The following is a 25827-nucleotide window of genomic DNA, read 5'->3' as shown; positions in this document are numbered from 1 at the left end:
ACTGTCCGGACTACCTTTCCAAAATCACCCCACGAGTGTCTGGGGGAATAGACATATAATCACATTGGTCTTCTCCCGATATTTTAATCCGTAAAACCCTTGCCAACGTCTTTTTGGCTGTGTGGGATGTACAAGTACTCAGCAACGTCCAGTCTGAATTGGGACATTAAATCCTTATGCCTTGCGCTACTATCGTTTGAACCTTTGCAACAACTCTTTCAGCGGTCCATAGGTACAGAGACATATAAATATATGTCTCTGGTGATCTCTGGTGAAACCTATATTATATTTTGTTTCAATGCTTTTCAGTCTTTATTTATACATTTTTTTTTGATTGAGACTGTTCCAATTCAACTATTGATTCTTCCAACAGATATAAAGATTTAAGAAATAATTCATGGCAGCCGTAGATTTGTTTTCATTTAACCATGGGTTGGGCATTTATATTCGATTATTTTACCCTGAGCGTTAGCGAGGGGTAAAATACGAATAAAAATGCCCAACCCATGGTTAAATGAAAACAAATGAGCGTTAGCGAGGGGTAAAATACGAATAAAAATGCCCAACCCATGGTTAAATGAAAACAAATCTACGGCTGCAATGAATTATTTCGATTCTAATAGGACAAATTCGGTAATTTTGTTAACCGTGAAAGCCCTATACATACGATACTGTTTTGGCTGTTCCGTTTTACCCAATTTTGATAATATTGGTAATATTATATTATTCAATGATTATTTTTTTTTAATCGCATTTTTCACTTATATATTTTCTTCCAATGTAATTTTATTCGTTCTGAGGCATACAAGAAGCTTTAAAATGCCCGGTATTTACATTTGATTTTTTGTTTACGGAAACATATTTGTGATGTCACCTTGTTTCGTTGCCATGTCAAGACAATAACATCATTTCGCGGAATTTTCGTTTTATGAAATTTTACCATGAAAAATAAATTGAAATGGACTGATTTGTTTATTTTGCTATAGAATAGAGATAAATATATTGTATATGAAGCTTGGCCTTCGTAAACTGGGGATTTTGATGTCGAAAATTGAGAATATCTGGCAGTATAAATAAGTTGGTCGTAACGCGGAACAGCCGTTTATGTGTATTACTGCGTTTGCGCTAAAGGTAGATATATTGTGATTATACTGGTTGACGATAAAAATTTAGAATTCCATTTTAACCCCTAGTGGTTGACGGAATACACACTAACATTAATGGGATACCATATTTTGTAGATTTTACGGGTATAGGTAAACACTGAATTTAAATGATCAATGAAGTACAAACTATCTAAAGGTTTTTTTGCAGACGTTGACATAACCATAAAATCAAATATCCACGAAAAATTAAAATTGGAAAATTGGCACTTCAAAAATTAATGAGTAAGCCAAAGACACAGATAAGGGTGGTTAAAATGGAAGTCTTGACTAAGATTTATGCTAAGTATGAAGTACTCCCTGGAATAATAGAAATTGAAATTAGAAAACACATTCTTTATAAAGCCCAAAAAATTGTTTGTTAAGTGTTTTACTGCTTATAATCTGTTTTTTTAGCTTCAGGAAAATTCAGTCCCAAGATTTATTATTGATTGGCAATGCAATCAGGCAATCAGACTGTTTTTTTAGCTTTAGAAAATTCAGTCCTAAGATTTATTATTGATTGGCAATCAGATTATTCATCCCATAGAAACAAGGTACTAAGATAACAAAAAAATATCCATTTTAATTAATTCTACATTTTGTAACCAAGTAATTGTATACACAATTTGTTTTTTGTTTGGCCTAAATTGACAATAAAAAACCTTGCATAGAGAGAAACTTTGAGCAGTATTAGTTCTGCAAGTCATTTGATGAGGAACTAATAAAAACTGCAGTTTGTTTGATGTAAAGAACTGAATCAAGTGGATTTGATTGTGACTGATTGAGGCTCTTTAAGGGGTAGTACAACAGGTTGTTGACATTTACTGCAAATGTTACATAAGAGCTCAGAAATAACAAACAACATTCAAATATCTCTTTCAGTGTTTATCAAGATATTAGATCTTAAAATAGCAATAATCAATGATAAATATTTTTTCCAAAATTTCAGCAATTAAATATGTTGTTAATTTGTGTGATGTTTTTATAATTACAAAAATTGCAGCTAGATAGATTTTCCAAAATAAAAAACTTGCAAATTTTGATAGCATTATTTATCTGCAGCATTTCCTGAGGTCACAATAATTCTCGATTTTTGTCCATTGTCCAACAATACTAATTATAAGTGCTATTAAAAATTTAGGTATTTAAGAAAAAGTTATAAATTTTTATAAGAGAGATATTGTTTTTAAAATGTAACAAGGTATATGGAGGGTAAATTTAAGATATTTAGACCAAAAATGTCTATAATATGATTGAAAGAAATTTATTTAACATGATTAGAATTGTTTAATGTGTCAAATAATGCCAGTCTTGTATTTTTTCTATGTTGATCACACTCATGCAGACATCAACTATGTAAATTAATTCTTCTATCACTTGTTAATGGAAGATTAACTGCTCTATTTAAGATTACATTCTCAAAGTTTTAAGTGATTCTTAAATTTATAAATCAATATTTCCAACAAAAAAAATTTGTAGCTTTCAGACAGACTTGGAGCTCCAGTTAAAGCATATGTCATTTGAAGAAAATTTACCTCCTTTATTCAACAAGGCCTAAAATAAAATATTGTTTGTTTCCCCAATCCCGACCGACCCTGCAAAAATTGTCTGACTCGCAAAATTTTATTGTCAAAAGTAAGTCAAATATTATTTTATTCATTTCAGATTTTCAGGCTTGCTGGATCAACCAATATTGCTCCAGCTTTTTGGAAAAATAAAATTTTTTCCCTACCTACCTACCTTCACCTGGCTTGGCAGGGTCGGGATTGGGGAAACAAATACTGTGGATTCATTTATTTTCGTGGGTATCAATTTTCGTGGATAAAGGAAAACTTTCATGTTCGTGGATATTAAATTTCGTGGTTTGACCAAAGTCTGCATACAAGCCTATATAAAATTTGACATTCGTTGAACATTTAATTTCGTGGTTCACCAGTACCAACGAAATCCACGAAGATTGGTATCCCACGAATAATAATGAATCCACAGTAGTATATTAATTTAGGCCCAATGCCAAGTCAAAATGGTGTTAAATCTTATGTCCCCTATTTCGAGATTGCTATTGTTTGCATCTTGAGAGCAAGACTTCCTGTAGGGTCTGTAGACGATTGGCCTGTTGCTTGAGCAAGACTTCCTGTAGGGTCTGTAGATGATTGGCCTGTTGCTTGAGCAAGACTTCCTGTAGGGTCTGTAGATGATTGGCCTGTTGCTTGAGCAAGACTTCCTTTAGGGTCTGTAGATGATTGGCCTGTTGCTTGAGCAAGACTTCCTGTAGGGTCTGTAGATTGTTGACCTGTTGCTTGAGCAAGACTTCCTGTAGGGTCTGTAGATGATTGACCTGTTGCTTGAGCAAGACTTCCTGTAGGGTCTGTAGATGATTGACCTGTTGCTTGAGCAAGACTTCCTGTAGGGTCTGTAGATGATTGGCATGTACAAGAATTACGGACATTTCAAGGCGAGATAACTCGTGTTACTTTTCTATTCTGGTTCCAATCTTGTTCTCATCGTCTGGTGACCAGTAGATGAGAATAGATAACTCCCCTAAACGAACACCCCGCCAATAGATGTCACTTTGACGTTATGCCTATAGGGTAATTTATGATATTAGCAGTTATACGATAATTCCGAACGCAGTTGGATTTAAGAAAGAAACCCCGCGTACACTATACACAGATGAATGATGAATAAATTGCCGATATAAAAGAAATAATTTAAAAAAGAAAAGTTTTGCATGCCCTATGATGTAGAAAGAATATTTTCTGTTAACGATGGTTCAAAAGAGATACGTTTACATGTTATTATATTTCCAATATTTATAATATATGTATATCTCTTGATCAATACTTTTTTTAATTTTTTCTCTCTTAAAATCTAGTAAATTTTCTTATTGTATGAAATTTGTAACCCTGTTTATACTACACACGACCTTTTCGGTCAGTTATTGCTGTAGTAGTCCTTTAGTTAATTTATCATGTATCATTGCCATTTTGCTTAGTGTTTTTTTATATCTATTCTGACATCGGACTCGGACTTCTTTTAAACTGAGTTTTACTGTGCGTATTGCTGTTTTGTTTATTCTACATAGGCTAGAGGTATAGAGGGAGGGTTGGAATCTCATAAAACATATAAATAAAAGCTACAGAAAGGCAATATCATAAATATGACAAGATGTACATCTTTTATCTGTCAATTTTAGATTTTATTTGATATGGGTAGGTCATGTATTCGATATTGACATTGTATAAGCCAGATGTATACTCCATGCGGAATTTTATTTGATCTAGGTAACACGTAAACTCATTAACACCTGTGGATTAAATTGTAATATTTTCCTGTCCTCTAGGAACATAAAATTTACATAATTCACTTCCCTTAATTAGACATAGATATCAGTAAATAAAACCGCAGACTTTCTCCTTAAAGTTTAGTGGTTTGTACATATATTGAAAGTGTGCATGTGGTCAGGGTTTAATAATTGCTCTTTTGGGAGATAGTTGAAGTTATTTTAAAATAACACTTTGCATCTGCGGGGGCATCATTTGCATGTTTCTCCCAGACACAATTAAATCTCAGATAAAGTTCAGAGTGAATTGCGGGGCATCACTTTGTCTAGTTAATTTTATAATTATTTTTTTGTTGTAATTAATCTTATTTGAAAATATTCGTTCATATTTCAGCCGTATCTCAATTTTTGTTTACTTTATAAAATTAGTTTATATGTGTTACCCTATATTCTTATGTGTAGAATACTCCTATAATGACTTAAACATTTAAACATAAGAATAGAGGGCAACATACATAAATTATTATTGTTAAATCGCATTGATAAGAGTTTGAACACTTTAGACAAGGTAAAAAAGTTGATGTGAAAAGACTATTTTCAAATTATAAATTAACTGCAAAAAATAAAAAAGGGGGTCTCCCAACAAGCTCTTTTGCATGGACTACTATATTTTCAATATAATACTTCAATGATAAGATAAAATAGTAACATATGGTATTGAATAGTGATACCACACCGGAAAGGATTTGCCTTGGCACCATGAGACGCTTATACAATATACTATCTAAATATTGACACATTCGTGTTTATATGTTAGCTGAGATCGATAATTATGGAGCTTTTCTTAAAAAGGACTTCGATGTTTTTCGTCATTTGTAATATTATTAATTCGTATATTTTAACTAATTTGATTCGTTCAGGGATAGTCACATGTTAAACTATATTTTCGAAGGTAGAGAGAAAACGGCGGATAGCAAAAAGCATATTGCACGGCAAAAAGCATATTGCACGGTTAATTTTAGAATATCTAAAAACCGATATACTTTGTGACGTCATGTTATGAATTTCATGATATTGTTAAAAGTTTTATAAAAAAAATATCTATGATCGATTATTTGAAGAAAAAAAATCTTCAAATACATAAGATGTAAAAAAAAACATCAAAAAAGTAAATGAAATAACAACTAATCTGTTGTTATTGTCTAGAAGACAATATGATATCTATAGAATTACAACAAAATCAAATGACGATTTTGATACAAATATGGTCGGAAATTAATAATATAACAATTATAGCCTATTTATGAGGTCAATACAGGATATATCGACCCAAAGAAGTATATCGACCTCGGACTTCGTCCTCAGTCAATATACTTCTTTCAGGTCAATATATCCTTGTATCGACCTCCTACAAAGGCTATAATTGTATATTATTAAACGACATTTTATGAATATACTAAACAAGGATTTGTATAGTACTATACATATCCTTGTACTAAACAATAAGATTAATGTATGAAGGAGAACATAAAGATATAGCATATCCTAACAATGATTTTGATGCTATGATATCTTACTATATACATTCAAAATACTTGCATTTACTTCTCTGATAATTTCTTATAATGATAAGAATAATATTCCCTATACCTTTTTATTATACAAAACTTGTATAAAATTTTTTATGTTTTGAATAACATTAAAAATTGCACGTTGTCATCTTTTCTATTTCAATTTAGTTTTTTTCAGATTTCGTAGACATTTTTTTTCAATAATACAATCATGCAATTGTGTATTCAAATATTTGATAATAATAATATAACTACTCAAATCAAAATATGATTAATTAGACAGAGCCTTTAAAAAAAAAAGAAAAAATAACACTTTTTGCATATTTTTCTTCAAGATGTCAACAAAACCACACTACTTGATGTTTAAAGAACTCTTTGGTATAATAGAAATTAATATATTGTTTAAAACCTAACTAGATATTTAAGATGATGGATGTAATTAGAAAAGAAGTTCACATCATAAAAATGAGAATTCAACTAAATAACAAGACCAATTTGTCTTGAATACGGTCAATCTTAGTTGAATGAATATACATCGTATTCATAAATAATGAAGTTTCACTTTCAAATGCTTAGGGACAACAGTAAACATTATTTTAAAATGACGATTCTTATACCATTTGATAGGAAAATTATTTGCCAATACTGTATAATTTGTTAATTTGATTTACAATAAAAAATGAATTTAATATGATTTTTTTATAAAATATGTATACCTCGGAATTTAACATATCTCAACCAAAAGAAAACCTGACGTTCAACATGATAGGGACAACAGTAAATATCAAGATAAAGTGAATTTTATTGCACCATTTCAAAGCTAAAAAATTGGTGAGATCTCTATAATTTATTAATTTTATATGAGATTTATAAAATAGACATAGTATTCGTTTATTTAGCTAGTGGTCATAATTCCCCATAGACAATAACGTTAATTTTTTTTCAATGATTACGGTTCTCTGTGTGGTAGCTGATAAAGCCATCCAGCTGAGCTGTCCGCAATTCTTGTGTATGCCTGTTGCTTGGGCAAGACTTCCTGTAGGGTCTGTAGATGATTGGCCTGTTGCTTGAGCAAGACTTCCTGTAGGGTCTGTAGATGATTGGCCTGTTGCTTGAGCAAGACTTCCTGTAGGGTCTGTAGATGATTGGCCTGTTGCTTGAGCAAGACTTCCTGTAGGGTCTGTAGATGATTGGCCTGTTGCTTGAGCAAGACTTCCTGTAGGGTCTGTAGATGATTGGCCTGTTGCTTGAGCAAGACTTCCTGTAGGGTCTGTAGATGATTGGCCTGTTGCTTGGGCAAGACTTCCTGTAGGGTCTGTAGATGATTGGCCTGTTGCTTGAGCAAGACTTCCTGTAGGGTCTGTAGATGATTGGCCTGTTGCTTGAGCAAGACTTCCTGTAGGGTCTGTAGATGATTGGCCTGTTGCAAGGATCCTTTCTAACATGTCCTTTACAAGTGGCTGTCTAAATTGTTTGCCTATCATTCCAGTTAACCAATTGACTGATTGATTCTTAGTTATTCTCCTCCTTAATATGCATGAAATATTTGCCACTGTACATAAAGCCAGTCTTTATTTGATAACAATTTTACAATTTCAGGAGATGCAGTGTTACAGAACTTGGATTTGAAGGAAAGTGCATTGGTAAGTTTGTTTATTAGAATATTTTTAATTACTGTACACTTAGATTGGCTGTGGATATGTAGAATAGCCACTGACAAGGAGAAAAGCTTGCAATAAGTATCGGAAACTGAATAATAATTTTTTTAAAAACAAAACCAAATATGTCTGAATGAAGTTTTTTAGAATATTAGATATATAGTTACTAAAAATATAAGGTTTCATTTTGTTTTTTTTATTTAAACATGACAGCATTTGGTCATATTACTGCCTATTAATCATTTTCTGAAAAAAATTAATATTTTGGTTATTTTAAAATTCAGAATGCTATTTACTTCTAAGTGCCTACTTACATGTAAAATATTTTGTTGTATAGGTTTTCAAGACTATACCAAAACTGTTACTTGAGAGAATAGTGTTGACATTTGTCGGGCCTTATTTGACGTTACATCATTGTCAATCTACATGAAATTCCTACCGATTAATGTATTGTTGAGATGATAGTGGAAGAAATAAGGTTTTTTATCAAAAGTAATTATGAAATGAGAAAATTATGTTATTCATTTAAATTCTTTTTTTTCATTCTTTGTAAAATTTATTTTTAGGATGATTTAGATCTACCAGTAAAAATCAAAGCAGGTCATATTGGTGAGTAGATGTAAAGCTTATGTTTACATACATTGGAGACATATTTCTTATAAACTTAAAACTAAAGAGAATAATACTATGATTTTACATATAGCTATTCTAACAAATTATGTTCACAAAGTGTTTGGCTTGTTTGCTTGCCAAGTTTGTTCAAAGTTTTGCTGAAGCATTAAAATTGGCACTTTAAGACAATGACATAGGCAGAGTTCAATCTGTTTAAAGAAAAATCACTGAAATTTAAAAATTTCATTGAACAAGTATTGTATTCGCCGTTTCAATTTAAATAACACTCCAAGTGGAAATGTCCTATAGTGAGCTTAATATTTTTTGAACATAGAATTGTAAAAGAGCTCTAACTATGTGGTAAAATATAGAAAGATTTAAGTGTATAGTAAGATGTAAGCAAGCAAGCAACAAACCAACCAATCATATTTAATTTTTGCCAATATGTGAAAAATTATGAGTTAAACCAAGTGCTTCCAAACTGATCCTATTCAAGACGTTTCTATTAAGTGTTAAGAAGTAAATATATATTGATAATACACGACATAGAAGTAGAGGAGGTATGTTATCCTATCAAAGTTCTGTCTGCTCAGTAAACTAGATAATATTTTCTTTCAAAATTTGATGATAAAAATACTTTTAAGTACCAGCAATTTTAAACTAAAGTCAGGTTTGGTTTGAGGAGGAAACAATTTTTTCATGGCCTAGTACCCTGATGTCCAATGGATCATTTAATGGCCATGTTCAGGACAACATTAATACTAAACTTGATATTTTTTATGCTAGTCCAGTTAATTAGAAAGTGATCACTTAATGATATCAATAAACAGACATCTCTTATGTCAATAGTAATTAGGTGATCAATATACAGGGAAACAATTAACAGGTGTGTTGATTGGGTAAGATAGGTTTGTTCTGTTCTGTACAGGTATTTGTGTTGATATAATAATTATAGATCATATTGATATGTTATTTTGACTGTTATTGACTGATTACTTCGATTGCCATCCAATCTTATTGTTATGTGTAGAAGTTCAGTGTCCTAGCTTGGGTCCTTGGGGTGAAGCTCCATTCTCCTCTTTTTCTGCTCCCCTTTGCCCTTATTTGTGTGCCAATCTTCTCTTATATTACTAGCTGCCCTATAAAAAATTTGAAGGGAAAATAAATTCTTGAAAATGTTAAATAAAACAACATTTTTACTACAGGAAAAAAAAATCTTACAACCCCAAGATACTATTAATGATTAAATCCAACAAAAAAGCTTTCATTTATTCCACTATTTATTTTTTTATCCAGAAACTTGACCAGCAAGTTGTCCCTTTTCAGACAAGAACTCTCACTTGAACATGCCCTTCATCTTTTAACTGTGGCACTCTCAATAAATTCTAGTTAGAAGTTTATCTTGTTTAACATTAGGTTACATTAAAATATAAACACCCTTTGGATAGGCTTTATATTGTTCATTGTCATAAGACCCTAATCTATGTTGTTTTTCATACTACTTCAAAGAGATTGATGGTCTATTGTAAGTCTTCACCTGTCATGTGACATCCTCACTTAGACTGTTTCTTTAATTAGGGAAGGAAATTATATTTTATCAAATATGATTTTGTAATGTGTTGATAATTGCATGGTTCAAGTGTTACCGTCTTTCTTCTTACATAAATCAGCCAATCGTGATGGAATTAGAATGACCCATTCTAAAGATGTCCTATGATAACAATTCTCAAATCGTTCAGAATTAAACTGGTCTCACTAATTGTGAAATTATACATCACCATGCCACTTAAGATTTTGCATAGAAGTCAAAACCACCATTCCTGAAATATTCAGATAAAATTTAATAAGCATGTTTAGATAAATCCCTGATCTCTCTTAAATAATATAAAATACATTGTACTATGATTTTATGTTAAAAAAAATGTACATGAATTTTACTTCATAGAAACATGTGATTACATATTTTTACTAAATCTTCCCACTCAATAAATATTACATTTTTCTGCAACACAAATGAATTTGATGCTTTCATTCACACCTTGATGAATCAGATGTGCTCACTGGACCATGAAGGCCATTGACAATCAATATTGGTTATAAATGAATTAAAAAAATGTGTTTGTCATCAATCAATTTTTTAAATGACATCTGTCAGATCTTACTTGGAAAATATAATTGAAAAATATATTATCCTGTTGATAGGTCAAAAACATGAAAGAAATAAACTGATTTACATACATGACATAATCTATTAATTTGTTCTTCAATTAAAAAGTCATTCATAATTTATATAGGTGAAAAAATATGTTGTTTTCCTTTGACAATTGAACTGAAGCCTCCCTCGCTTATTTCTTTAGATACAGGGGCTCAGTAGGGATCAAATTTAATGCATTAATAAATTGATGCATTATTTTCTGTTCATGATACTGTGGAATATTTACATAGACAAACCTGTCAATAAACATGATAAATGGTATTTAATTACAGACACATCATTGCATTTTACAAATTCTACATGCAAAGAGGTTCATAGAAATTTAAGATAAACATATCATTTAGAACTACCACACATTAATTTTGAGTCTGCAATTAATTCATTTGATTGCTGTCCCTGAGCAGCAATATCAGGCAAGACACAGGGTTCCACAGTACACTTCACAAATGTTTTGGCTTAGAAAGCCCATAATGAGCAGTTGCCCATTAAATGGAGGTGTCTTTTAGATAAAGTTAAATTGCATTGAACTGGTTGCTGCAATATACAATAGATAAGTTAAAAGTAGTCTGAGGTTAGTTTGACATCTTATAGCCTATTTAAGGACTTGCTGGGACCATGGCCACGTCAAACCGCGGTACATATAGAAATCATTGAAATTGCCAACCTTGACTTAATCCATTTGAACTTTAGTGGATAGTTGTCTCATTGGTAATCATACCACATCTCCTTCTCCTTTTATCAAGGCAGCTTTTCACTGAAAAAAGTTGTCACGTTACTGTGTTATTTCATTCAGTGAGCACAGAATTTTGGGCGTAAATTTATGCATAATGTCCCACACAAATTTACATATTTTAACACATTTTACCTCTACGAACAATCTATCATATGAAAACAAAGCATATGTCATCCTTTTTTTTATAAATTATCTTCTATGATTACAAGTACTGTATTATCTTCTATGATTACAAGTACTGTATTATCTTCTATGATTACAAGTACTGTAAAGAAACGACATGAGATTGCAATATAATACTGTGGGTTCATTAATATTCGTGGGGTACCAATTTTCTTAGATTTTGTGGGAAAAATTGTTAACCATTAATTTAAATGTTCAACGAAATATAAATCTTCTATAGGATTGTATGCAGACGTTGACAAAACATCCATGAACTACTGTAAATTCAGAAATTATTGCACTGTTTTTATTAATGAGAATAATGTGACAGGGTGATTATCGCAATAATAAGAACTCACAATTTTATTTTTGATACATAAACATGATATATCTGTATGAACCTTTTCCTGAAATCGCAATAATTAATCTGGCATGTTTTATTCGACTTCAAAAATCGCAATAATAAATGCTTACAATAATTTCTGAATTTACAGTATACAATTTTTCGTCTATCCACAAAAATTGGTACCCACTAAATAAGAAAGCATGTCACTAAAAATTGAGGGTTTAGGGAGATAAGGCTTTTGTATGTGTTACAGGATTATAGATGGTGAATTAAAGGTACATATTTCTGGCGGAAAATGAGAAGAAAACAACTGATGTAGTATGGTTCATCTGCTTGAAAGTTGATCTTTCATGATCTTGAGACAGAAACTTGCCACCCTTAGTCTGGGTTTGCAATTTCCATGATTTCTATATGTACTGGGTTCTGATGTTTCTCCATCCCAGCAATTCCTGGCTAAAAACAACTGTCAAATATCAGAACAATCCTGGATTTATTAAAAATTTGACACATAAAATGGTAAAAGTATGAATAAGAATAACATAAGGTAATAACTGAAATATTTAGAGTAAGAACAATAAACACTCATCGGCTGTATGTAATTCTTTGGCCTTGAATTGTCAGTAAAAGTCTGGATTTCTTTCAGGAAAACTAACACTGAAAATACCATGGAAAAATTTGTACACAGAACCAGTTGTTGCTACAATAGATGGTTTATATGCCTTGGCTGTGCCTAATGTTGGTAAGTAAGGAGAATTCGTACACAGAACCAGTTGTTGCTACAATAGATGGTTTATATGCCTTGCTGTGCCTAATGTTGGTAAGTAAGGAGAATTTGTACACAGAACCAGTTGTTGCTACAATAGATGGTTAATATGCCTTAGCTGTGCCTAATGTTGGTAAGTAAGGAGAATTTGTACACAGAACCAGTTGTTGCTACAATAGATGGTTTATATGCCTTAGCTGTGCCTAATGTTGGTAAGTAAGGAGAATTTGTACACAGAACGAGTTGTTGCTACAATAGATGCCTTAGCTGTACCTAATGTTGGTAAGTAAGGAGAATTTGTACATGGTTTGTATGCTTTAGCTGTGCCTAATGTTGGTACATGTAAGTAAGGAGAATTCATACATGGTTCATATGCCTTAGCTGTACCTAATGTCATGAATGTTGGTAAGTAAGGAGAATTTGTACATGGTTTATATGCCTTAGTGGTACCTATTGTTGGTAAGTAAGGAGAATTTGTACATGGTTTATATGCCTTTGCTGTGCCTAATGTTGGTAAGTAAGGAGAATTTTTACATGTGTTTTTATGCCTTGAGTATGTTGAGTGTGCTTAATGTTGGTAAGTAAGAAGAACTTGTACATGTTTTTTTTTGCCTTGGCTGTGCCTTATGTTGGTAAGTTAGGAGAATTTGTACATGTTTTTTAGCTGTGTGTAATGTTGGTAAGTATGGAGACTATGTACATGGTTTACACACCTTGGCTGTGCCTTAGATTGGTATGTAAGGAGAATTTGTACATAGTTAAGTAGGTGAAGTTATATCCTCATGCAAAGCTCTGATTCCTTGTCCAGCTTTGGCTATACTTTTTTGTCCTTTTTAGTTTATAGCTCTTCATCTTTTTAATAAGCTTTGGATTTTCAAATATTTTGGCCTCGAGCATCACTGAAGAGACATTGATTGTAGAAATGCGCATCATCTGGTGCAGAAAAATTGGTACCATTTATGTTATTACTACCACTGGGTCGATGCCTCTGCTGGTGGACTGATAGTCCCTGAGGGCATCACCAGCCCTGTAGCCATTACTTCGGTACTTGCATGAAAATACAGATTTCGTGTTATTAAAATTTGCCGGTACAAAATTTTGGGAATTATTTAAAATCAAGGAATGTATCTCCCTCATGCAAAGCTCTGATTGATTCCTTGTCCAGCTTTGGCTATACTTTTTTGTCCTTTTTGGTTTATAGCACTTCATCTTTTTAATAAGCTTTGGATTTTCAAATATTTTGGCCTTGACCATTACTGAAGAGAGATTGATTGTCGAAATGCGCATCATCTGGTGCAGAAAAATTGGTATCGTTTATGTTATTATAAACATCACATTCAGAAGTACATTAAGTATCCACAGTACCATTAGGTCTACTTTGATATTTCCTGCAAAAACTGTATTCACATCATTTTATGCTTTACATCTTATGAAAAAGTTTCTTTTACATACAATATGAACAAACTATTGAATAAACTATTGACTCTGGATTCATATACTTTTGCGGATGCCAATTTAGGTGTATTCAGGACAATTTGTATTTTTGATAGATATTTGATTTAGTGTTTTTCAAAAGTGTGTATACAAGCCTATATAAAATTTATACTTCATTGAACATTTTAAATTTGTGGTTTACCTTTTCCCACGAAGTCCATGAAATATGTTCTCCCAGGCCAAACATAAAATTTCATTTCAATTGTTTGATGTTGTCTACCTACCCACCTAAAAAGCAGCCTACCCAAAACATTTTATGACACAAATCATTTCAAATGTTTTTTTTAAAGATTTTTTTTCTGTCTAATGTCATTTTCTTGTCTAGAACATGTAACTTATGATGTTGGCAAAAAAAAAAAAAAAAATCCCTATCTACCTACCTACCCAACCCTACACATGCTACAAGGCATTGGTAGGCAACATCAAACAAAGAATTTTTTAAGAGTGGCCACATGAATAGTAATAAATCCACTGTATGTATCATGTATGTATGGTCTTTAGTTTGAAATTATTTATTTTAATAGCTGTAAAGTACAATGAAGAAAAAGAGGAGAAAGCAAAACAAGAATCTAAACAGAAGAAATTACAACAGATAGAGGATGCCAAGAAACTAGAGGCGGAAAAAGGTTGGTCAAGTTTGTATTCACTCTTAATTTTGTTTATTTCGAAAATTGTGAGCTGGACTCCATGTCAAGCGAAGCTCCTAGCATCTTTGTGAAGTGTGATAATAGCTAAAAGCTTCTATCTTCATCATTTGAACTCTTGGTGGATAGCAGTCTCATTGGCAATCATACCACATCTCCATATTTTATATTTCAATTCATTTTGAGTCCACTGGAATATAATTCTTTTGCAAAAGTAATGTTTCTAGTGAAGTTATTTCAAATCTATTCAGAAAATAACCTTTAAAACTTGACTGTATAATTGTGCTACATTGATAAGTATATAAGAAAACAAGAATATTAGAAAACTTAGCTGTATAAATATGATTACATGATAATAGTTACAATAGTCTATAATCAATACACTAGATATGGTTAATTAAACATGTTCATATTGTACGTCAGCCATAACAGAGATCCCTTTATAGTCAGAGATGACAATCAGAGAAAATTGATGATTATTAACCATTACGTGTATGGAGAAAAAATTGATAGAAATTTAGATAAAAGTGATATGAATGTTGGATGATATTTTCATTGTATATACATGATATAGCGGTGATATTGATTTTGATGAATTAAGTGAAGTTGTTTCTATCAAATCTATTAAATGCAAATACAAAATGACTGTATTTGGAAAATTAGGGCTCTGATTTTGATTGCAATTTTATTTTACATGTATAAAGAAGAGAAAAGTTGATTAGAAATTGATAAAAAGCTACTTTTTATTGCTTGAGCCTGCGACTTCTGTCAGAAAGCTGGACATAGGGATAGGGATAGTGATCCTGCAGCGGCGGCTACTGCGGCGTTAGCTAACTTCTTAAAAGCTTTATATTTTAGAAGGTGGAAGACCTGGATGCTTCATACTTTGTATATAGATGCCTTATGTTACAAAGTGTCCATCTGTCACATGTCCATTGTCCCTGACCTCATTTTCATGGTTCAGTGACTACTTGAAAAAAAAGTTGTGATTTGTAATGTTAATTTCTCTCTTATTATGAGTAATAGGATAACTATATTTGGTATGTGTGTACCAAGGTCCTCATGCCCGTCAGACAGTTTTCACTTGACCTCGACCTCATTTCATAGATCAGTGAACAAGGTTAAGTTTTGGTGGTCAATTCCATATCTCAGATACTGTAAGCAATAGGTCTAGTATATTTGGTGTATGGAAGGATTGTAAGGTGTACATGTCCAACTGGCAGATGTCATCTGACCTTGACCTCATTTTCATTGTTCATTGGCAGGGTTTAAGCTAGGATTTTGAGGGCTTTAGTCACTTTTGCGCGAGATGAAAATCAACTTTTTTTGGGTAACAGCAAAGGGACCAAGGATGTGTGTATATAACTAGCTATACATCAGACTTTGAAGTACTAAGGCCTAAATTTACTAGGCAGTAACTGCAATGGTTTGACTGATGTGGCACTTCAAAAATGAAGATTACCATATAAAATCTGGAAATCTAGTTCAAACTTTCACTACAGCCCCAGCTTGTCTGAATCTCGGACTAACTTTCACTTCAATAAGTTTCAGGTGCTCAACAAAAGATGGCTTCAATTTGTCAGTTGGAACAAAGGATTTGTACAAATCCTTATTGGAACGATTCTAATAACTGTAAATTGTAAATTCATCGAGAATTGATCACGTTTACTTTCGATTTTCAAATGAAATGTAAACGGGAAGTGACAAGTAGATTATAAATTCGGAATGAATCCGGATTCATCTACGGATTGGTTCGTGTATAAAAAAGGCAGGAAATTATCATTTTTTAATTTTAACTGCTTAGTAAGAGCTATATTTGTCTCTCTCATTTATTTTGATACTAAATTTATTTCGTATTTTACGTTTTAGTGTCTATAAATTTGTAGGAATACTTTCACGCATGTGCAGTATATCGTAAAGGAAGCACCTGTTTGACTCGTGAAAACATTTCTGAACGTTTTGAATAAAGTTCTATCTTTTTAATCGAAATTGAAAGTTTTATATCAAAGATGACGAAAATAGGATCATTTGACGAAACAACGACAAACGAACTGCAAATTGTGATCATTTTAGAAACATTGAAATTAAAAAGCGAACTGTCCGGGGGAAAACAATATTTTGTTCAAATGACAAAACCACGACAAACGAACTGCAAATTGTGGTCGAAGGCCTTGAGAAATATTGAAATTTAAATACTGACTGACTGATTTAACTGGGGAGAATAATCATGATGGTCAATTATGAAGTTTGGTAATAATTAACAGATTAGTGACCCATCCGATGGCGATAAGCTGAGGCCAACCTTAAAAATATGTTTGTTTGCAGTTTTCCGACTGTACCTTCAGCCAAAATAAAGTTTAAACAAGCAGTTACACAAACCAAGTTTCTTGTAAAGAAATTTTTTTAAAACAACAAACACTGAAAACCAACATGAAATGAACAGGCATTTTCAGATAAAAACTTTTCAACCAAAATTGAAACTATAACATGGTGTGATTATCCAATTTATGACATTATTAAATACTAGTACTGGAACACTTATAAGATCTTATAAACAAGGAATGACTAGAATTGTTTTAAAGAAATTGTTCACTGACATATGCTTCTTTACTAGAGAGTTTTCAAGACAAAGACAAAATATTTTATTTCCTCAGACACAAACGTGTACAAGAGGTCATGAGTAGAGTATTTTCATTAGGAAAATGTAGATATCAAAGATTCATAAGACAATGTAAGAGTGTTATCAATAAAAAAAAAATAACCATTGAATCTTTCTCAATTAAAAAAAAGGAAACTTGAAAAAATAAATTTGACATCTGACTGTTTTCATAAATCTAACAATATTTAATTATATGTAATAAGGTTATATTTTGAAAGATATGTTGATGTGATCAGGCTTTAATTAAAACCAAAAATTAAGTTAGAGAACGGAAACTAAAAATTATGCAATTTTTCCATTTATAAAGGGGCATAACTCTAGAACGGTTAAAGTGATGCCACCAAAATTCAAACTTGATCTGTGTTTTGTGGTAATAAGCATTGTGTATAAGTTTCATAGCATTTGGTTGAGGCAAACTTAAGTTAGAGAACAGAAACTAAAAAATTTGCAATTTTTCCATTTATAAAGGGGCATAACTCTAGAAGGGTTAAAGTGACCCCACCAAAATTCAAAATTGATCTGTGTTTTGTGGTAATAAGCATTGTGTATAAGTTTCATAACATTTGGTTGAGGCAAACTCAAGTTAGAGAACGGAAACCAATTTTGGGACGTACGTACGTACGTACAGACGGACAAGGGTAAAACTTAATGCCCCCACCGCTACGGAGGGGGCATAAAAATCTTAGACTTCAGGGTGAAATCAATAGCACCCCTTTAAAAGTAAATGGTCTGTACTGAAATGTTTTGACTGCATAAAAAATTGGCAGCATAGCTCCTAAGGACATGTTTTAATTCAATTCACACAAGCCACACTGTTTGGGTATATTTAATATTGTAAGAGGGAGAAGAATTGCAATGAGTGGGGTAGCTCCCCTTATCCTAAAGGAGCATACTCATTGCAATAGAAGATAGATTTAACATAGAGAAAATATATTTTTTTCTACAAGCCAACCATTCATTTTCTTTACATCTTTGTGTAGTTTCTGTGGCTTCTTATAGATTTGGCATTGTCTATCGATTATAAATTTCAAATGTGCCCTTCCTGGCGTGTTAACAGGTATCCATGAAGTCATGGAGAAGTGGTTTCATCCTTGTTGTCTTCACAATGTTTTATAGATACTATGGCATACTTCAGGCTGCTGTCAAATTGTTTAACCACTGATATTGGTTCCATAAAGTCAGGCTCAAGAGATTCTGTACCTGATCTGTTTGAGATGGAAACGGTTATCGTGTCGGTTTTATGAATATCCGCTGCATCATGCGTTCTCAAATCGTCAATGATATCTTATTAAACGGTCTCATGTACGCTTGACAAGAAGGTAAGAAAAACCGACCTTGAAACGTGTAATCGACCCAGACTTTAAATCAATTCCGGAAACGACCAGAAGTTCCGGATTGCGTCAATAGAAAAATAAAAATAATTTCTTCAAATTAAAAGCAATAAAATTTTCACAGTCGGGCGGATTTTCGAGGGTCGGTCGGTAAACTGCAAACAAACAATATTTTAATTTAAGCCTGATTGACTGTAATCACAACTTTATAACACCTGTTGTAAATGTTAATTAGCTGAGGGTCATAAACTTGTCAGAAACATGAAGACAGGTAGAATTGTTTTTCCATGTGAAATATTTTTACACTTTCCAAATTCAAGTGACGAAACTGATTTGAAATACTTTCGTCATTTTGAAAACAGTTTCGTAAATGACGAAATTGACGAGCGCTAGCAAAATCACTGTCAGTGGTTATAGTTAAGTTTATGTGTTTTGGTCCGTTTTTCTTATACTTTATGCAATAGGTCTACTATATTTGATGTATGGAATGCTTGTAAGGTGTACATGTCCAACTGGCAGGTGTCATCTGACTTTGACCTCATGTTAAGTTTATGTAATAGTTGTAGTAAAGCTTTCATTTAGGACTATCAGCATAATATCAATGGTTAGTAAAGAAGGCGATACTTTCAGGGGTGCACTCTTGTTTGAAAATAGCTGATTTATGAAAGCTCAGGAAACAATGATCAGAAACATTTTTAAAAAGACTCATGAGAAGAAGAGTTATCAGATTATACGCTTAGTAATAAGTATGACAAAAACTGAAACAAGACTATTTTTTGAAATTCGAACTGATGCATCAAAGAAAAGAATTAAAAAAAAAATCAAAATGGTTTTCATGTAAAATTGTCATTTTCATATTTATGCAACCAGAGAAAAAGACAAAAAAAAGGCTGTGAAAAAATTTACCTAACAACTTTAATGTATATATTAAAAATAAAAGTAAAATTTTATACATGTTAACCTTCATTTAGAAAGGGTCCCATTGATATATTATTCTATCATCTTCTTTGAAAGACAGAGATTCAGTTTTATGGTTCCAGTTGCATTTTCAGTGAATGATTTGTTATTTTTGTCTTGTGTTTGTATATCATAAACGTTTCAAAGTCTGATGTTTGATCTTCAGTTAAAAAATCAGTTTGTTTTACATTAAATATGTTATTTGATGTGTATTTCAGACAAGCCAAAAGAGGTAAAGAAGGACTCATTTGCAGAAAAAATGGCAGCACAGATCATTAAGAATCTACAAGTTCAAGTGATGAATGTTCATGTTAGATATGAAGATAAATACTCCAATCCTAAACGTCCTTTCTCCATTGGTGTCTCACTGAAGGAGCTACTCTTCCAGGTAAGATTTTAAAACGAGAATTATTTGATAACCATTTGAAATGTAGAATTGTTTTTCATGTAGTGAATATGTATATATATTTTTTGATAAAAAAAAATATTGACTCTGACGAGGGCTATTTTTTCAGCCCAAATATTTTTCAGAATGATTTTATAACATCCTCTTTGTATATTGCTATCTTATATAAGTATTGTTGCGCAAATTTGAAGACTTTTATATATGTATTGAAAGCAGTTGTTGTAGACAAGATGTCATTATGTGATTGTTTCAACTGAAGGAAATTCTAAATAACAGGAGACCATAAAGTTTGATATTCATTTGGAAAATCCAGAGACTTATTTTTTCTCTACCATAAGTTCTTTCTTATGGAATGACTACTGTTGATTCATTTAAGGAATGACTGTAATATTTTTTCTGTCTATTCGAAATAACATCAAAAATGTGGTGCACACTGAATAACCAGCGTAGCGTGTTATTTAAAAGTGTGCACCACATTTTTTAGGTTATTTCTAATAGACTAAAAAAATATTACAGTCATTCCTTTTAATTTAATTCGAAATTCAATTTTTAAGGAGTAAAATGTTGATGACTTCACGGTCACATGACAAAATGATGTCTATGAGCTGATAGACAAAACACTTTTAGCCAATCAGAAGACGTGTTACATCCAAAATTAAATTATTTTTATTCATGGGATACCAATTTTTGTGGATTTTGTGGGTAAAAGTGAACAATGGATTAAATGTTCAACAATGTAACTATTGCCATTGGCTTGTACAATGTATGCTGGATTGTCAAAACCATGATATCCACGAAAAATACAATTTCTCCACAGGTCACGAAAATTGGTATCCACAATATCTTACAAACAAGCTGAACAACAAATTTTAATTTTTTTTTATGATTTTGATATATCCTTTTTTCATACCTATGCATGGTTAGGGCTGCTCTATAAAAACATACATGGTTAGGGCTGCTCCATAAAAACATACATGGTTAGGGCTGCTCTATAAAAACATACATGGTTAGGGCTGCTCCATAAAAACATACATAGGACTCAGGGAAGGCACTTTCAAATCTTAACTATGGGTGGGTGTCATCTATGTTTTTGCATAGTGAAAATGTAAGTGAAATTTTAATTTGCCTCTTTAGGTGGTTACCCCATTTTTAAAGTACCTTCCCTGGTTACCATGTATGTTTTAATGGAACAGCCCTTAACAAAAGTCAAATAAATATCTGTAATGTATATGTATACATTTATTTCACATAATTATCAAATTTGCATGCAATTGAATTGATTGTTAATTGTTAACATTCAGTGGTAAATATTTCATACGTATTATGAAAAACTTAACAATTTAGCAGTTCTCAGGATTTAAAACATTAATTGGCCTGAAAAGGATGGAGAACCACCACTGGAAAACTAAAGTATATTGGAAGGAGGTCTGATTGAAAAAAGAACATTTTAATTACAGGTATAAATAAAGGAAAAAATAGATTGATCGATTGATTGATTGGTGTTTAATGCCTTTATCAGCACTGTTGGGTATTTTGGCGGCCAGTTTTTATTGGTAGAGGAAGCCGCAGAGAAGCATGACCTTCGGTAGAAAAACTGACAGTTCTAGTCAATTAAGATTAGGAGTCAGACGCACCTGCCGCTTGCGAACTTGAACTCACAACCTCAGTGTTGACAGGCTTATTATACAGTAGTTGAACTGCTTAGCCCCCGAGGCCCCTGAAAAAAATAGAAATGATATACCTGTTTATGTTTCAGACAACAGATGAAAACTGGAAACCATGTGTTATAAAAGAAGCAGTGACACAGATTTTCAAGGTACAGTATGGTTATTACCAACAAATAAAATTAACCAGATTAATTCAGTCCCATCCCGGGATTGACTCTTCTAATTGCAAGGGCCTTAACTCTTTATACATTAAAAAACGCGATACAAACCATGAATTTTGACATGATGCAAACTCTGGATGAGAGAAACAGCAGCTGGTAGTTTAATGTTATTGAGTTAAGTAAATCCAGAGCTAATTCCAACTGATTGATTGATGATTTAAGAGATAACTGTATTGTATTTGAAGCTTTGCGGACGTCCATCGGTAGTTTTACTGTCGCAAATTGAGTTTACCTGGCGACGCGTAGCTTATTATTGGAGAAATTACATGTCAATACATTCCTGAATTCAAAACGTCTGCTTCCTTAGTTACAGAAAAGCAGATAGAGAATTTTACGCTAACTGTCATCCAATCAGAACCATTGATACAAAACAATTGCATTAGAATTTTCATTGACCATGCCTTCAGGCATTATTGTAGTCATTGTAGAGTATTGGAATATAACGACTGAATTATTCTGGTTAAAATAACATGAATTTTTATATTTTGCAAAGTTAAATAATCTTTTGAGAAGGGCATCACCTTTTGATTTGTGTTAATTAATATATTTGAAGTTGTATTTGTATTTTTCTGTTATAGCTCATCAAACTGGATTCTTTAGCTGTATACTGGAACCCTAACTCAGAACAATTTGATGGCAAGGATAAAGCAACAGTTCTGTCTAAATTAACCAGTGGTGTGGCTGATAGTGAGAAAGATCCTGGCTTCCAATACTGTATGTTGACTGTTACTGAATACATGTAAATTTGTATGACAGTTCAATTTTTGCTATTCTGATTATTCTGAGAAAAACATATCACACATATTTTATTTCTTTAATATTTTAAGAGGAAATTTACATGTATGTAAATTTTAAACAGAGCAAATGCAAAGTTATTTACAAAATTTCAAATAGACAGTGTGAAAATAATTGTTAGCTGACTTGCAATGTATTTGAACTCAGCATATAATATGAATCTTGTCGTCTTGGTCAGTGTATCAAATGTCAAGGTCAAAGTGCTTATTTGTTAAACAGGCTATAAAATGTACAAAGCTTTATTATCATCATTAGATACTGTAAATTCAGAAATTATTGCGTGCATTTATTATTGCGATTTCAGAGGAAGAGACAAAAATGCGAGATTAATTATTGCGAATTCAGAATCATCTGCATAAAGATATGTGTATAAGATTTCGGAATGCCAGTTCTTATTATTGCGTTACTCAACCAGTCGCATTATTCGCATTAATAAAAACCTTGCAATAATTTCTGAATTTACAGTAGACAGTATATTTCTAAATGAAAAGTTTTACTTAAAATGGATATTGAAGATAAAAATATTACTTTCTCACATGTATGTTAATGTTTTTCAGTGATAAAACCTATCTCATCGGTAGCCCACCTTAGACTAAATACAAAACCAGAGCTGAACAAATATACCATTCCTAAAATATTCATGACAATAGTTTTTGATGACATTAGTGTAGGACTTTCAAAACTGCAGTTTGACGATGTTTTAGAAATGTTAGAATCTTTAGAGAGAATGAACCTACTGAATAAATACAGAAAATACCGACCAGATGTTCCCCACAAAAACCATGCAAAACAATGGTATGTAGTTGTCTGGTACAAACAGTATAAATATACCATCAAAAACAATGGTACATAGTTGTCTGGTACAAACAGTATAAATATACCATCAAAAACAATGGTACATAGTTGTCTGGTACAAACAGTATAAATATACCATAAAAACAATGATATGTAGTTGTCTGGTACAAACAGTATAAATATACCATCAAAAGCAATGGTATGTAGTTGTCTGGTACAAATAGTATAAATATACCATCAAAAACAATGGTATGTAGCTGTCTGGTACAAACAGTATAAATATACCATCAAAAACAATGGTATGTAGTTGTCTGTTACAAACAGTATAAATATACCATACAAAAACAATGGTATGTAGTTGTCTGTTACAAACAGTATAAATATACCATACAAAACAATGGTATGTAGTTGTCTGTTACAAACAGTATAAATATACCATCAAAAGTCACCATCAAATTTAAAGTTCACAAACAATTTCTGTGCCACTCAAATATTAATTGACAAGGATTGGCTGTTTTCCTGCTGAAAGTTGATGGTTCTCTGCCACCCTCCAGGAGTAAAAAGTGGCTGCCAAGATACAGCCAAAAAAGAGAAGGAAGATATCAAAGGGATATTCTAACTCATAAATCAATGACAAACAGACAACACAATGGCAAAAAACGAAAAAATCACAAAAAGACAAACAACAGTAAGCAAAATACAACATAGAAATCTAATTACTACGGGTGATAACAGGTGATCCTGAAGTGTAAGCATATCCTGCTCCACATTTGGTTAGGTACCTTAAACATGTTAAAGTGGCATTTCACACCAACTAACAAACAATAAATTTCAATATACTTTTGGCAAGTTGTTTCCTCAGGATGAGTGTTTTATTGTCTAAAATTAATTGACATTTATCATACTTATATCATATCCTGAGCTATCCAATAAATATGTTGCTATGTGTGACCTTGTAGTAATCCAAAATCTTGCTACACAAAATAATAATTATGACATGCTTGCAAATGGAAGTGACTAGCATTTACACACAATTCTATTTGTTGAAGGTGGCACTATGCAATGAACAGTGTACTTGAAGAGGATATTCGAAACAGACGAAAAATGTGGTCATGGTCTTATATAAATCAACATAGGAGAACCATGAAACAGTACAGAGAGGCTTATGTTAAAAAACTGGATGGGAAAAAGGTTTCCAAAGAACTGCAGAAAACTCTAGATGTAAGTGTACTATAATGTGTTTCCCTTCTATCAGGTAATTTTAATGTGTATAATTTGGTGCAATGTTCACTCTAGGCATTTTAGCACCCTTATTAAACGTTTCACTGTCTGCTTAAATTTATGGTACAAGGTTTTGAAACTCAAACAATAAAACTGATGAAGAATTTACTTTCCCTTCTAAGGCCAAATCGCAAACAAAACCTGACACTCAAATAACTTGATACACTGTATATGTTTGTTTCTAGGACAAATAAAGTTAGAAGTAGATTATTTTCCCACCTCAATATATTCTGAAATGTTAACTAAAATGTAAATGTAGGAAATGAAAAAAATCTGTTAGTGTCCACTAATGTCCAAGTTTTTGACTTGTTATTTTTTTTTTCAGGACTGTGAGAAAGTGTTAAATGTGTTTAGTGTAACCTTAATGCGACAACAAGCTGAAGTAGAGGCAGCTAAACTTGGTGCTAAGAAAGCTCAGGAGAAAGGAAGTGGATGGTTTGGTGGCTGGTTGGGTGGCAAGAAAAAATCAGGCGAAAAGAAGGAAGAAGATATAAGTACGTTGATCATAATATAAGATATTGCGAAATATTGATATTAGTACAATATTGATTTAAGTAGGTCAGTCATAATATATATTGATACTGTGAAATATTGATATAATTACATGTAGGTCGATCATAGTATAGAAACTGTGAAATATTTATATAAGTAGGTGGATTGAGTATAAATATTTTGAAATATTGATATATTAAAGTAGGTTGATCATAATATAAGACACTGTGAAAAATTGATATAAATAGGTTGATCATAATATGAGATACTGTGAAATATTGATAAAGGCATTGCCACAAGATATTCACTTGACTCATTTTATTTATTCCCAGTATCCCAAGACTTGTCTTGTAAGCTTGTTATATTATATTTTAACAAACTTTTTTTGAAGCTTGTATAAATAAATCTCATATTTTACAATGTGATTTACATTGTGGAATTCATTTCTTGTGAATTGAACATACAGTTACTTATGAGATTCGTAGAACAATTTTTAAATCCATTATCTGAATTGATTACTTACAGTTGGTGATGACCCTGGTAAGATGGATGACTTGAAAGTTTTATGTATTTGTGTGTAATGGTTTATTTTTCATC

The 25827-nt window shown here is 32.0% G+C and overlaps 1 protein-coding gene across 11 annotated transcripts in view; it reads left to right on the top strand.

Annotated features, from left to right (window-relative positions):
• The window catches only part of LOC127722146 (intermembrane lipid transfer protein VPS13A-like), a 174748-nt gene that overhangs the window by 10650 nt on the left and 138271 nt on the right, over nucleotides 1-25827 (top strand). For all 11 annotated transcript variants that reach the window (XM_052228992.1, XM_052228991.1, XM_052228998.1 and 8 more), the window contains exons 2-11: nucleotides 7599-7642; nucleotides 8224-8266; nucleotides 12369-12464; nucleotides 14507-14608; nucleotides 19792-19961; nucleotides 21736-21795; nucleotides 22446-22581; nucleotides 23220-23457; nucleotides 24507-24678; nucleotides 25064-25232. In XM_052228992.1, the coding sequence (XP_052084952.1) occupies nucleotides 7599-7642; nucleotides 8224-8266; nucleotides 12369-12464; nucleotides 14507-14608; nucleotides 19792-19961; nucleotides 21736-21795; nucleotides 22446-22581; nucleotides 23220-23457; nucleotides 24507-24678; nucleotides 25064-25232 (1230 nt within the window). The remainder of the gene's footprint in view (nucleotides 1-7598; nucleotides 7643-8223; nucleotides 8267-12368; nucleotides 12465-14506; nucleotides 14609-19791; nucleotides 19962-21735; nucleotides 21796-22445; nucleotides 22582-23219; nucleotides 23458-24506; nucleotides 24679-25063; nucleotides 25233-25827) is intronic.

The sequence above is a fragment of the Mytilus californianus genome, unplaced genomic scaffold, assembly GCF_021869535.1.
Source record: "Mytilus californianus isolate M0D057914Y unplaced genomic scaffold, xbMytCali1.0.p SCAF_12, whole genome shotgun sequence".
Lineage (NCBI taxonomy): Eukaryota > Metazoa > Mollusca > Bivalvia > Mytilida > Mytilidae > Mytilus > Mytilus californianus.
This window is presented reverse-complemented; position numbering and strand designations above follow the sequence as displayed.